This window comes from Globicephala melas, chromosome 19 (genome assembly GCF_963455315.2).
Source record: "Globicephala melas chromosome 19, mGloMel1.2, whole genome shotgun sequence".
Lineage (NCBI taxonomy): Eukaryota > Metazoa > Chordata > Mammalia > Artiodactyla > Delphinidae > Globicephala > Globicephala melas.
Genome location: NC_083332.1, coordinates 62,593,611 through 62,605,725, shown reverse-complemented (window position 1 = coordinate 62,605,725; position 12,115 = coordinate 62,593,611). Strand labels below are relative to the sequence as shown.

The following is a 12,115-nucleotide window of genomic DNA, read 5'->3' as shown; positions in this document are numbered from 1 at the left end:
TTTCCGGCGGTCCGGGGCTCGGGCGGCACCTGCGCCCGCGCACGCCGCGTTCCGGTATCCGGGCCGCCCGCCCCGCCCCTCGGCCGCCACGGCCTACCCCGCCGGCGCCATGGCCGCTGCGGTCGGGGACGGCGCGGTGAAACCGCTTCAATGCGCCATGAAGCTGGCCAACGGGGCCATCGAGCTGGACACCGGCAACCGGCCCCGGGTGAGGCGGGCGGGGCGAGGCGGGGGCGGTAGCCGACCCGCGGCCAGCCCGGTGGGCGTGGGCGAGGGCGGGGCTGCGGGGTGGGCGCCTCCAGGCCTCTCCGAAGGCTCCGGGGCGCGGGCTCGGGCTTCGGCCGTGACCTTGGACAGCTCCCGCGGGCTCCAGCCCTCAGTTTTCCCGTCTGTTCGTTAAGTCGGGAATATGAGAAGAGGTGTTTTCATTTGTGAAGGGGACTCAGGAGGGTCCGTGAAGCAGCCCTCCAAAGTGTATCTGGCAGACAATCCCGTGCGTTTGTCTAGTTTGGGGGCGGGCCCTGTAGCTTTAGTCAGATTTCCGAAGGGGACGGTATCCGTAAGAGGTTAGCTGCGGCTTTCCAGTCGCCTTCAGCGCTTGTTTGGAAGGAAATGCCGGCGGGGGAGGGCTGTGGCTTGTCTCCAAGAACTGGTGTTAATCCTAAGGGTGGCGACCGCATGGAAAAGCCGGCTGAGTCACACCAGGCCGCCCAAGGAGGGGAGGAGGCCGCGGGTGCCTCCGAAAGGCATTCCGGTCTTCCATCCGCTGCCTTCCCCAAGTCGGGATCCTAGGGCAGCAAATGCCCCCACGAGTCAGAAATCCTTCCCGGAACCCATTTTATCCTTATCTGAGGTGTAGACTTAAAGGTGGGTAATTTGAGAACTGGGATGCAGCAAAACAAACAAAAAGCAAAGCACCATGCTATGGTTCCAAACGTCCTGAGCTCTATCAGGGAGCCCTGAACAGGATGGCAGGGTCACCCTTTTGAAAATACTGACATTCTAGTGTCAGACTGCTGCGTGCCCAGGGAATACTTACTCTGGGGTTCGGGAAAGGATTTCCCAGAATCCGAGTCAGAAAGTCATTCTGAGATTTACAACACACTCCCTGATTCACCTTCCAAGAAATATTTTTCTAAAGCCACTGAGTGAGTGGCCCCTGAGTTACACAGGCAGAGAACTTGTTGCATAGAGTGGAAAATGGCAGCACCTGCCAAGGCTCCTTACCCTGGCCCACTGACAGAGAACCTCCGTTCCTTCCTGTACTGGAGAGAAAGGCAGTGATGCCAGCTTCAAGTCTAGAGAAGAGGGGTGCTCTCCATGCCCCAGCAGAGCAGTTACCAGTGAAGCGGCTCGGCCACTGCAGGTGTATCTCACAGATAAGCAGGCTCCACTGTTCCTGTGTTTCCACAAGGGCACCGAGCAGGCGTGATGGAACTATGCGCCTCTACTGGCCTGACCGCTGCCATTTCTCTTCCCTGGGCACAGGAGGCATATACGGAATACCTGAGGAGCGTCCACTACATCTCCCAGGTGCTGCTAGAAGAAGTGGAGGCCTCCAAAGGTACGGCTCCTCCCAGGCCGGGCAGACCGTGGGCAGCTCAGCCTTTGATGGGGCCCAGGGCCCCAGGCCTGGGGGTGTCCTGTGTCTTGCCTGCCGGGCCATTAGTCGAAGGTGGACGGCTGAGCGCTCAGTAAGCACGAGCGCAGCAGGGAGCAGGAAGGGCCGGCTGCCGTGACTGAGGGGATGGAGATGGGCTGGGACGTGACCAGAGACTGGACGCTGAACCTCAGTCCAGGGACGAGTGAGCTGCACGATGGTTGAGGGCTGGGGGCAGCATCCCAGCAGAGGGCGCTGCAAAGGCCCTGAGGGAGAGGGTTCCGGACACAAGAAGGGTCGGCAGGCTGGAGAGGGGAAGGTGCAGTTGGGGCCGGCCGGCCCTTGGGATGGGCCTGGGGTTGTTCTGGCACGAGGTGAAGCTCGTGGAGGCTTTGTGGGGAGCGGCCGGCATGGGAGCAGATCCTCCAGGAGGCTCCCACAGTGAGGACAGCAGTGGTGGGACTGCCTGGAGGTGGAAGGAGTGAAGGGCTTGAGGCATGTCCTCTAAAGATGGGCCTCACCAGACATTCTAAGCGGACAGTGAGCTGCCCGGAGTTGGGGGGGAGGGCCAGGGAGCACAGGAGGCAGTGCGGGAGGTGGCAGGAGCAGACATGAGGGAGGAATTGAGGTCTCTGTCAGGAGCACATTCTGCTCGAGGTGTCCAGCAGCCCGACAGTAGTCAGGGAGAGGTGGGAGTCTCCACCCTGGGGAGCTAGGGAGCTCAGCAGAGCTCTGGGCACTGGGAGGAGGGCACGGTGGGAGCAGCCGCGAGGGGTCGTCCTAGAGGAGAGACCTGCGAGGTCAGGGAGCCCTCAGAGAAGGGCAGGACTGAGTGGGTGAGGGCCACTGCAATGGGAGCAACGTGGCTGAACGAGGGTGTGGTGAGGGTCTGGCCGTCACGGGAGCGGGGGTGGATCAGGTCTGGTGGGGTCCAGGGGAGAGTGGCAGGTGGCAGCTCCTACACCGTGAGTTTGCTGATAGGAGCGATTCCCAGAGGGAGTGCAGAACAGAAGTCCTCTAGCTGCACCAGGGGTGAGCTTGGACACAGCCAGGGGGCGGGAGATGGGTTTTGAAACTGTTTCTGTGAAACAGCCGTGCTGACTGCAGGGCCCACCTGGAGGAGGGGCTGTAACTAAAGTGAAGCCGCCAGTGAGGAGAAAAGGCCCAGTTAGTTATAGAGAAGGCTCTGATGGTCCAGGCGAGAGGACAGGACAGCCACACACAGGGCCAGGAGGTAAACCCAGGGCAGATGGTCAGAGATGAGGAGGAAGTGGGCTCTCCTTTGTTTCTATCCCAGCAAGAATCTGACTAGTGATAGAGGTGATGGTGACCACCCTTCTTGTCGCTTGCTCCCCAGAAGCTGGGGAGACTGTGACCCCTGACACCTCGAAGATGCTGAAGCTGGCTGAGCAGTGTCTGGAGAGGGCCCAGTCGACAGCTGCCAAACTTGGTGGGTGTCCGGCAGAAAGCTTTCTTAGGACATCCCCACCCCCCAAGTCTGCATCTCTTTTTTTTTTTAATTAATTAATTAATTTTTTGGCCACGTTGGGTCTTCATTGCTGTGCACATGCTTTCTCTAGTTGCAGTGGGTGGGGGCTACTCTTTGTTGCAGTGCGCGGACTTCTCATTGCGGTGGCTCCTCTTTGTCGCGGAGCACAGACTCTAGGCGCACGGGCTCAGTAGTTGTGGCTCGCGGGCCTTAGAGCGCAGGCTCAGTAGTCGTGGCACATGGGTTTAGTTGCTCCACAGCACATGGGATCTTCCCGGACCAGGGCTCAAACCCGTGTCCCCTGCATTGGCAGGCGGATTCTTAACCACTGAGCCACCAGGGAAGTCCCAAGTCTGCATCTCCTTTGTGGAATGTCAGGCCCCCGTGCAGACCCTTGGCTACGTATGTCTTACAGGGAAAACATGCCTGAGGCCAGCCATGCCTGTGGTTGCCCCCGTCCCCTCTCCTACCAGCCGACACCGCCGAGTGTACTCAGATGAGGGAGGGAAGCTCTCTCCATTTCTGCCGCCTGAGATCTTCCAGAAGCTTCAGGCTGTAGAGTCACAAAGCTCTAAGAAGTAAGATGGGTCAGAAGAGAAGGCGGGCTAAGCCTGGGTTTCGAGGCAAAGTGAGCTAACCATGGTGGATTTAGTCAGAAGGGATCCCAGAATGGAGATACGTGGTGCGTGGCAGAAACAAATGCAAATTGTCTCTGGAGCAAAGCACCTTCAACTCTCATAAAATGAGTGGCGCGTAGTCAAAGACAGCCAGGCACAGAAAGAGTCCAGAAACTGTAAGTGAGAGGCAGCAGAAACAGACCTGCAAAGTCTTCAGACAGCTATGAGACACAGATGATGATACAGACACGCTTTCTGTATTTAGAGAAATAAAAAGCGAGTTTGAAAATACCTGCAGGGAACAAGAAGCTATAAAATCTGACTTATGATAGGGGTCAAATAAGAACCAAGTAGAAACAAAAATACTGAAATTATTTTTAAACACTAATCAGAAACGACAACAAATTATATCCTCCTGTAAACATACACACATGAACACAAAAAGAAGGGGACAAGTTTAAAACAGCAGAGTAGACCCAGCTGAAGACAGAATTAGAGAATTGGATAAAAGGTTAAAAGATACCCTGCATGGCTCACACACACAAAAAGACATGGAAGGTCTAAGGGGTCATTGGAATTCCAAAGAAAGATGAGAAAGAAAATGCGAGAGGAGCGTTACTTGAGGAGATGAAAGCAATTTTCTAGAACTGGTGAAAGACACTGAGACACAGATGCCAGAATCCCAGCAGGATAAGCAAGAGGATGGGCTCTTCCTGCTGCTGCTGCCAGGCCTTGAGCCACAGCTACACCCTGTCTCTCCAAGTGCAGTTCTGGGGCAGGGCCAGGCACCAGACTTCCATCTCAGTATAGTCTTGTGTCCCCACGACTTACCTCCTCCCACCCATGAAAGCAGGAAGACGTGGGACCATAAGTTTTGATGGTGAGGGGGCTGTTGGTGGCTGTTACCAAGTAGCTGTGAAACACCCCCCACCCCTACCCCTCTTTCATGGGTTGCAAACTAATCTAGCTGTTTGGCTCACGTGGTGCCTTCACAGAGTTTCATGCTGTTAATAAACACATGTGACTGGTGTGCATAAAGGTCTGGAATCCAGGCAGTAGGGCCATGTTTCAGGGAGGCAGGTGTCTCCTGCCCACCCCAGACCTTCTCCCTCCTTTACATTCCTGCCTGCCCCCATCACCACCTCCTCACCTTCCGGTCTCAGGGCGGGGCCAGGAAGGGACCTCAGGTGACCAGAGCGTTCCTGGGCTTCCTGGAGCCTGGACAGCAGCTTGTCACCATTCCAGGGAGCTGACACCCCTGGAGGAGGCCTCCCTGCAGAATCAGAAGCTGAAGGCTGCCTATGAGGCCCGGATGGCCCGTCTGGACCCCAGCCAGGCCATGCAGAAGACATCCCTGGTGAGCGGAGTCCAGGAGGGTCTGGAGTGAGGCCGGTGGGGGCAGTAGGCCTTATTCCATCCTTCCCGTCCTAGACCCTGTCCCTGCAGCGGCAGATGATGGAGAACCTGGTGATCGCTAAAGCCCGGGAGAAGACAGTATCCTTTCTGTCCATCCTTAGTGTGCAGAGGCTTCAGCTGAGGGAGGGGACAGGGAAGTAAAGATGCCAGGGTTCAGGTGTGGAAACAGAGTTCCTCCAGTTTCAGAGACACTTGTCCTCAGTGGGTGGTTCCCGCCCAGCCCCGCTTCCTCTCGCCTCCCGGCCTTTGCACAGGCCACCCTGCCCCTCCCAGCACCCACAGACTCCTCTCCACCCCTCAGGTCGACTAGGACTTGCCTTCCCTCCCTGAGCGGGCCTGTCCTCTGGCCCAGCCCCTCCTCCCACCCATCCCAACGGGCCCCGTGTCCGGCAGGGCGCTGGGACGCCGGGGGGTTCGTGCACGCCGCGTTAGAAGGGCCTTGACTCTGCCGCCCCAGCTGCAGAGGAAGATGGAGGAGCGCCGGCTGCGACTCCAGGAGGCCGCCAACAGGTGCGTCTCCGCCTTCGGTCCCGGGACTCCTGGGGGGGCCAGGTGGGGACTCCCGCGCCCGCCTGTCCAGCCCTGAGGCCCCCAGACCTGTCCTTTCTCCCAGGAGGTTCTGCAGCCAGGTTGCCCTGACCCCCGAGGACCGGGAGCAGCGGGCCCTCTACGCCGCCATCCTCGAGTACGAGCAAGACCACGTGAGTGCGCGGGGCGGGGAGTCCGCAGGGAGGCCTGGGCCCCTGGGCGCGGCCTTGGCTTGGGGAGGGCCTTCCCGCGGGCTCTCCCCCAAGGTCTCCTGTCCTGCAGGACTGGCCAAAGCGCTGGAAGGCCAAGCTCAAGAGGAGCCCAGGGGACCTGTCCCTGGTGACCAGCCTGGTCTCCCACCTGCTCAGGTACCGGACGTCGGCCCTTCCCCCGGCTGCAGGCTGATGGCGGAGGAAGGGATGAAGGAGAGAGGAGCGAGGCAGCCTGGGGTGACCGCGCGGGCAGCAGGCCACGCTGGCGCTCTCGGAGGCCCCGCCTGTGACCCCGGGGCCTCCTGTCCGCGGACGGCCTTTCACGGGCCTCCTGGCTTCTCGGAGGGGCGGGACAGGCCTTACCAGCAACATTCAGCCGCGAGGACTAGTCCACGCGTCCCTTCTCTGAAATCCCTCACGGCAGGGCCACGTGGCCGTTGGGTGGGGGTCGGGTAAGGGCCTCGCAGGGCTGGCGGGCCTTCTCAGCCCCCGGGTCACCCAGCGAGGGGACTGCAGCCCCAGCCCGACGGGGCTGCCTTCACACACTGCCTCTCCCCCTACTCACAGCGTCCCCGACCACCCCATCTCGCAGCTCCTGAAGAAGCTCCAGTGTGCCGTGTACCGGGCGCTGTACCCCATCGTGAGCAGGGGCGCTGCCTCGGCCCTGGGCTGCCGTTCCCTGCCCCCCGATGCCGACGGGCTGCTGGCTCCTGGAAGCCGGCGGCTCCGGCCCTCCCAGAGCCTCTACTGCATGCCCTCCCCCCCCGAGCCCAGCCCAGCCCAAAGGCCCACAGACGGGGCCTCCGCCAGCGCCCCCATCCCCCCACCCCACCCCGGCAACCCGGACAGAGGGGCAGACGGCAGCCCCACGGGGCCTCCCTCACCCCTGGCGGACACTTCATCCGACCTGCCGGGCAACGACAGCTCCTTCGGGGACCTGGAACAGTTCTTGGCTACTCCTGAGAGGAGGGGCCGGGGCCCTGGGGGGCAGCCTGAGCCCCAGCCCCCAGGGGTGAGGAAGGAGCCGTTGCTGGAGCAGCTGAAGGGCACCGTGCAGGACATACACGACGCCATCGGTGAGGTCCGCGCCACAGGCCGGGTGGGTGGTGGGGGAACTGCGCTGTCCGAAGCCCACGTCCTCGGAAAGCTTGTCAGAGGCCTGGGATGGGCCCGGTCCAGCGGAGCCTTCCTGTGGGTGGCATCCAGGCCGGCCCTGCTCTGCAGAGCCCTCCCCTGGGGCCACGTGTCCAGTTCAGCAGAGAGGCACACACCCTGCCCCAGAGAGCAGCTGGGGCTGGCAGTGGCCAGGGTCTCCCTCCATCCCTGGCTGTCTCCTCACGGGGCCACATAGGGAGGACAGCCGGGTCCATTTCAGTCTTGGGTTTGGGGGAGGGTCTGCCGTCAGGGCCTCTGGCTGCCAGGTGGTCCTAGCTGCCCCATTAGGTCCGACCCCCACCCTTCCAAACCCAGGGCTCTAGGTCTGTGCGGCCTGGTGGCGGCTCATCTTAGGTTTTTCCATTTTGAGAAGCGAGTGTGTGTTCCGTAAGGAGCCCAGGGTGGCAGGGGACTTCACGTCCCTTCCAAGGAGGTAGGCTGTGAGGGTTTCCTGAGAACCAGCGAGAGGCCCAGCAGTCAGGGGCCTGTGTTGTCTGGGAGACTCTGGGTGAGCACCCCTTCCTCCCTGGTGGGGGGCGGGTTCCTTCATCTCCCTGGACCTCAGATTTCTTGTCTTCAGATATGCTTCTGACGTTCCTCTGGGTGCCCCAGTTTGGGGTACAGACCCTTTTCAGAAAGAAGCTGTCTTAGGCCCTCCCTTCTAGGCTTGTCTCCTTGGCCCCCTGGCGGAGCTGCATATGACCCTGTGACCCCCTAGGGATGAGGGCCCTGACTCCCTGCACCGACCTGGGCCGTAGCGTTCAGAAGTGGGGGGAGGCAGGGCCAGGCAGAGCCCCTCCTGCTGAGCCGGGAAGCTACCTGTGGCTCTGCCCATCCCAAGCTGGCTCTGGGGCGGCAGGGAGGGGCAGGCAGGTGGGGACCCTGCCTGGGCACCCCAGGTTGGCTGCGGGTGGGAGAGGCCTCCAGGGGCTGCCAGCGGGGCTAGAGGTCCCAGCTGTCCCCACAGTGCCTCTGTACTGGCTCTGCTCCCGGCAGACAGGCTGCTCTCGCTGACCCTCCTGGCTTTTGAAGGCCTGAACACGGCCGCCTCCAAAGACCGCTGCTTGGCCTGCATCGAGGAGCCCTTCTTCTCCCCGCTGTGGCCCCTGCTGCTGGCCGTGTACAGGTGCGGCCCGCCGCGTGTGCGTCCCTCAGCTGCCTTCCTCCCAGGTCCCCTCAGGTGTTGCGCGTGTGCAGGCGGTGCCACGCGCACCCTCCCACGGCTCGGGGCGTGGCCAGCTTTCCCCAGCGCCGCCCCTGTCCCCTCCCGGGCGGGGCCCTGGGCCCCTGAGCCTGGCCCCTCTCTGCCCCAGGAGCGTTCACCGCCTGCGGGAGGCCGCCCTGAGCAGGAGCATGGAGCTGTACGGGAACGCGCCCCCGGCGGCCGTCGGCGTCCCCACCAAGCTCCTCCCCCGGGACCCCGAGGCCACGGCGGGCGGCGCCTACCCCTACTGTGCTGCCGCCCAGGAGCTAGGGCTGCTGGTCCTGGAGAGCTGCCCCCAGAAGAAGCTGGAGTGCATTGGTGAGTGGGGACGGTTTGGTTGGAGGGAAGGGAGAAGGGAGTCAGATGAGACAGGGTCGAGTCCGGTCCCGGAGGGCGACTGGAGTCTGCGCCTTCAGCCCTCAGCGGCAGGCCCTTCTCCAGTCCGGGGGGTGTGTGTCCCGTGGGACATGAGTGGTGGTGGTCCAGGCTCTGCCCAGCCCTGCACGCGATGGGGGTGGGGCGGCGCCCGGGGCCGTACCGGGACGAGGTCCCCAGCCCCTCACCCGAAGCCTGGCTTCTGCGACGCAGTGCGGGCCCTGCGGGTCACCTGTGCCTGCGCAGAGGACTACTCCCGGGCTCGCGAGGCTGCGCCCCAGCCGGGCATCGCCGCCATGTGAGTCCCAGGAGGCCACGGCCTGTGGTGGGGACTGGGCGGGAGGGGCTGCCTTCAGAGGCCCCGGCCCCGGCGCCTCGGGTTCCCGCCCGGCGCCTGGCCCTGCTTCTCCTTGAGGAGAGTGCGGCCCATTTCCACCAAAGACCCCGGGCTCCAGCCCTGCTGACGACGCGGTCCGGCCCCTCGCTAACCCGGTGGCGTGTGCCCCCCTCAGGTGCATGCTTGGGGAAGCCGCCCCGGTCCTGTCCTGGGGAAGAGCCCGTCCCCTGTGCTGAGCCCCAGCCTGGGGTTCCTGCACTGCCCCTGCCCCAGCCTCCTGAGGTGGGCAGGGGTCTTCCCCACCTGGGTTCTGCCTTATCTCACCTGCACCAGCCTGTAGCCAGCAGCCTGCCCTGGCCCTGGCGCCCACCTGGGGCTGGCGACCCTCACCCTGTGCCAGAGACCGGGGTCGCCCTGAAAGCACCTGTCCTTGCAGCCAGCTGGGTGGGCTGCGGGGTCAGGCCGGGGGACCCACCTGGCTCTCACCGGCCACCATCACTATTGTACCACCTGGTCTCCGAAAAAGTTGCAGCGGGTGAAAGGGCCCCAGAACTGAAAGCATTTCCGAGTCCCAGCTGCAACCCCGCGCTAGCGCTCTCTCTCTCCTCAGGACATCCAAGGAGCTGGGGGGGGGGGGTGGTGGCGCTGTGTGTCCCTGCAGGTGTGTGGCACCCAGGGAGGTGGGGGCAGGAGTCCCTGGTTGGTCATCAGGTTCAAACCAGTATGCTTCCGTGCTCCTCGCCAAAAGTACTGGCCCGTGGGCCCTTCGCCAGGGTTTTGAGCATCCCTCAGGGCCTCCCTCCCTCACTTAGGTGCCTCTTGCGTAGGGTCTGGGGTACCTGGAGTGGCACGTGAGTGACCCTGATCCCAGGAGTGAGCAGGCTGCCTGGGACACGGGCTATCCTCTCCGTCCTCCCGTCCCCGGGCTCGGGCCAGCTCACGGGAGAGCTTCACTGTGGGGCCTCCCTGGTCCAGCCCTGGGCTCTGCGGCACAGGGTCCCCGTTCAGGATGGCCTCAGCGATCCCAGGTGGTCTTTTGTCACGCTGACCCAAGCCCACCCCCAGCCCCCTGAGGCCGGTGGGCAGGAGAGGCACGGGGACAGCATCCAGCAAGCCCAAAGCTGCTCCAGGGACCTAGCTGGGAGGCTTCAGGGCTGTGGGGACTGAGCAGCGCCCCCGGTCCCTGGAGCCTCCTGGCCGGCTCTGCGTCTCCCCAACAGTGGCGCCGACGACCTGCTGCCCATCCTGTCCTTTGTGGCGCTGAGGAGTGGCCTCCCCCAGCTGGTGTCGGAGTGTGCAGCCCTGGAGGAGTTCATCCACGAGAGGTGGGAGCCTCGGGCCAGCGTGGGGGCTGAGCTCGTGCTCCCACCCATGCACGGGGCCCACGGCCCCTCTCCCTGCCCCTCACCCAGCACACTGCCCAGAGGAGCCAGGGGGCCATCCCCTGAGCAGCGTCTGCCTGGGGAGTGGGCCGTCCCCCAGCCCAGCGCCCTGACAGCCCGTGGGCCCTCAGCATCCAGGTTCTGCCCCGCAAGGGCAGGTGCCCCTTCCAGAACGTCGGGGTCTCCTTGCATCCTTCCAGTGACAGATGCTTGTGCCACCGCCGTGCAGGTACCTGATCGGAGAGGAGGGTTACTGCCTGACGTCACTGCAGAGCGCCCTGAGCTACGTGGAGCTGCTGCCCCGGCGGGCCCTGGGCAAGTAGCAGAGGACGGGCTGGCCAAGGACTGGCCCAGAGGCACCTGCATGGGGCGGTGGGCTGGCCGAGGTGGGGCTCTCGCCCCCGCCTGACATCAGCCCCTAGGGCTCAAGGAGGCCCCTCTGCTCCGGATAGGATGGGGCTGACCCGAGTCAGCTCCCAGGAACCGGGCCCTTCTCCTTCCTGTCCCCACCTGTGAGAGGCCCCGTGCAGGGAAACCGGGCGCCCCTGGGGCCTGCACACTCCAACGGCTCAGTCCGCTGACACCCTGCAGGCCCCACAAGCCCAAGGACAGAGGGGCCGCGGGCCTGGCCGAGGGCAGGTCTGCTTCTCTCCCTTCCCGTCCCCCGTGACACGCGGAGCTCCCTGAGCCAGGTTCTTGTCTGAGTCGAGAAGAGAGCCTGTCACCCCACAAGAGGCCTGGGGCCCAGGTGGGTTTAGACTGTGCTGTTTATTGGTCACTGATCACTCTGTCCTGAAGACCCAGGTGTCCCCAGGGCACCTGCCCACGTGTGGGAGCTCTGAGCCACACTCCCACCCTTGGCAATGGGCACGGACATCCTGAGACCGCTGGCGAATCCCCACCCCCACTCAGCCACTTCAGGGTCGGTGTGAACCCAAGGGTCGGCGCCTGCCAGGAGCCCCACCACCTGCCCACCCTGACTGTTACAGGCCCCTGGGCAACCACTGACCCAGCTGGAAATAAAGAGGTCACTGGTGTCTCCGTCAGCGCGGCTCACCTGCTCCCCGTCCCACTGGCCGGGCGGAGGCCTGGGCAGCACAGCCACTCCCAGCCAACCAGCCAGAGCCAGAGGGTCCCAGAGGCCCCTGGGGCCATCGCCAAGCCCAGCCCACCTCCCAGACCTCTGCCCAGGAGTGGGATCCGTGGGGCTGCTCCTTCTAGCACTGGACACACTCTGGGGGGCCTAGCAGGTTGGCAGGGTCAGAGGTCATCACTGGGCAGGATCTGAGCCCGGACCACTCCTCCCGAAGGGTTCCCAGGAGTCATGTTGCTCTCCAGGTGGGGAACACATGCAGGTGGCCCGGCCCCAGCCCCAGGCAGCATCTGTCACCATGGCAGAAAGTGGTGTGGGAGCAGCGTGTGGGTCCCTGGGGAAGGCCCAGCTGGACCTGACTGTGTGTTCTGTGCACGCAGTGTCCCAAGGCTGTGCGGGAACCTCGTGAGGAAAGTGAGGCACAGAAGGGGAAACGCCTTCTCCAGCTCCCGGTGGCAGAGCTCTCTTCGAGCCCAGCACGTTGACTCCGGAGGCCAGAGGGGGCCGGGGACGTGACCCCAAGGGAAGGCCAACCCGAGTTCCGGGGGCAGCTGCCTCTTTCGGGAGCCTTTGTGGGCAGGGGTCCCCTGCCCACCAGCACCCCAGGAACGACAGGCAGGCACCCGCCTGCTCACCCTGCCCTGCCCTCAAAGCTCTCAGTCCCTGAGTCCCTGCCCTCTCCAAAGGAAGCCCCCCAGTCCTGGACA

General features: G+C 63.5%; 1 protein-coding gene across 4 annotated transcripts; it reads left to right on the top strand.

The window, feature by feature from the left end:
• The first annotated feature begins 74 nt into the window (after positions 1 to 74).
• On the top strand, positions 75 to 11,319 carry VPS9D1 (VPS9 domain containing 1). 4 transcript variants are annotated; one of them, XM_060289369.2, is made up of 15 exons: positions 75 to 208; positions 1,489 to 1,564; positions 2,961 to 3,050; positions 3,505 to 3,667; positions 4,952 to 5,063; positions 5,138 to 5,200; positions 5,580 to 5,632; positions 5,736 to 5,823; positions 5,933 to 6,018; positions 6,430 to 6,938; positions 8,014 to 8,143; positions 8,331 to 8,539; positions 8,810 to 8,894; positions 10,154 to 10,258; positions 10,545 to 11,317. In XM_060289369.2, the coding sequence occupies exons 1-15, from the start codon at positions 110 to 112 to the stop codon at positions 10,636 to 10,638; spliced, it is 1,962 nt and encodes a 653-aa protein (XP_060145352.1). In that variant the 5' UTR covers positions 75 to 109; the 3' UTR covers positions 10,639 to 11,317. The 4 variants fall into 4 exon arrangements, 3 of the variants coding, with proteins under 3 accessions (XP_060145352.1, XP_030705253.2, XP_060145353.1); XM_030849393.3 differs by having other exon boundaries at positions 2,958 to 3,050; positions 10,545 to 11,315; XM_060289370.2 differs by lacking the exon at positions 75 to 208 and adding an exon at positions 313 to 493 and having other exon boundaries at positions 2,958 to 3,050; positions 10,545 to 11,319.
• Positions 11,320 to 12,115: the final 796 nt, after the last annotated feature.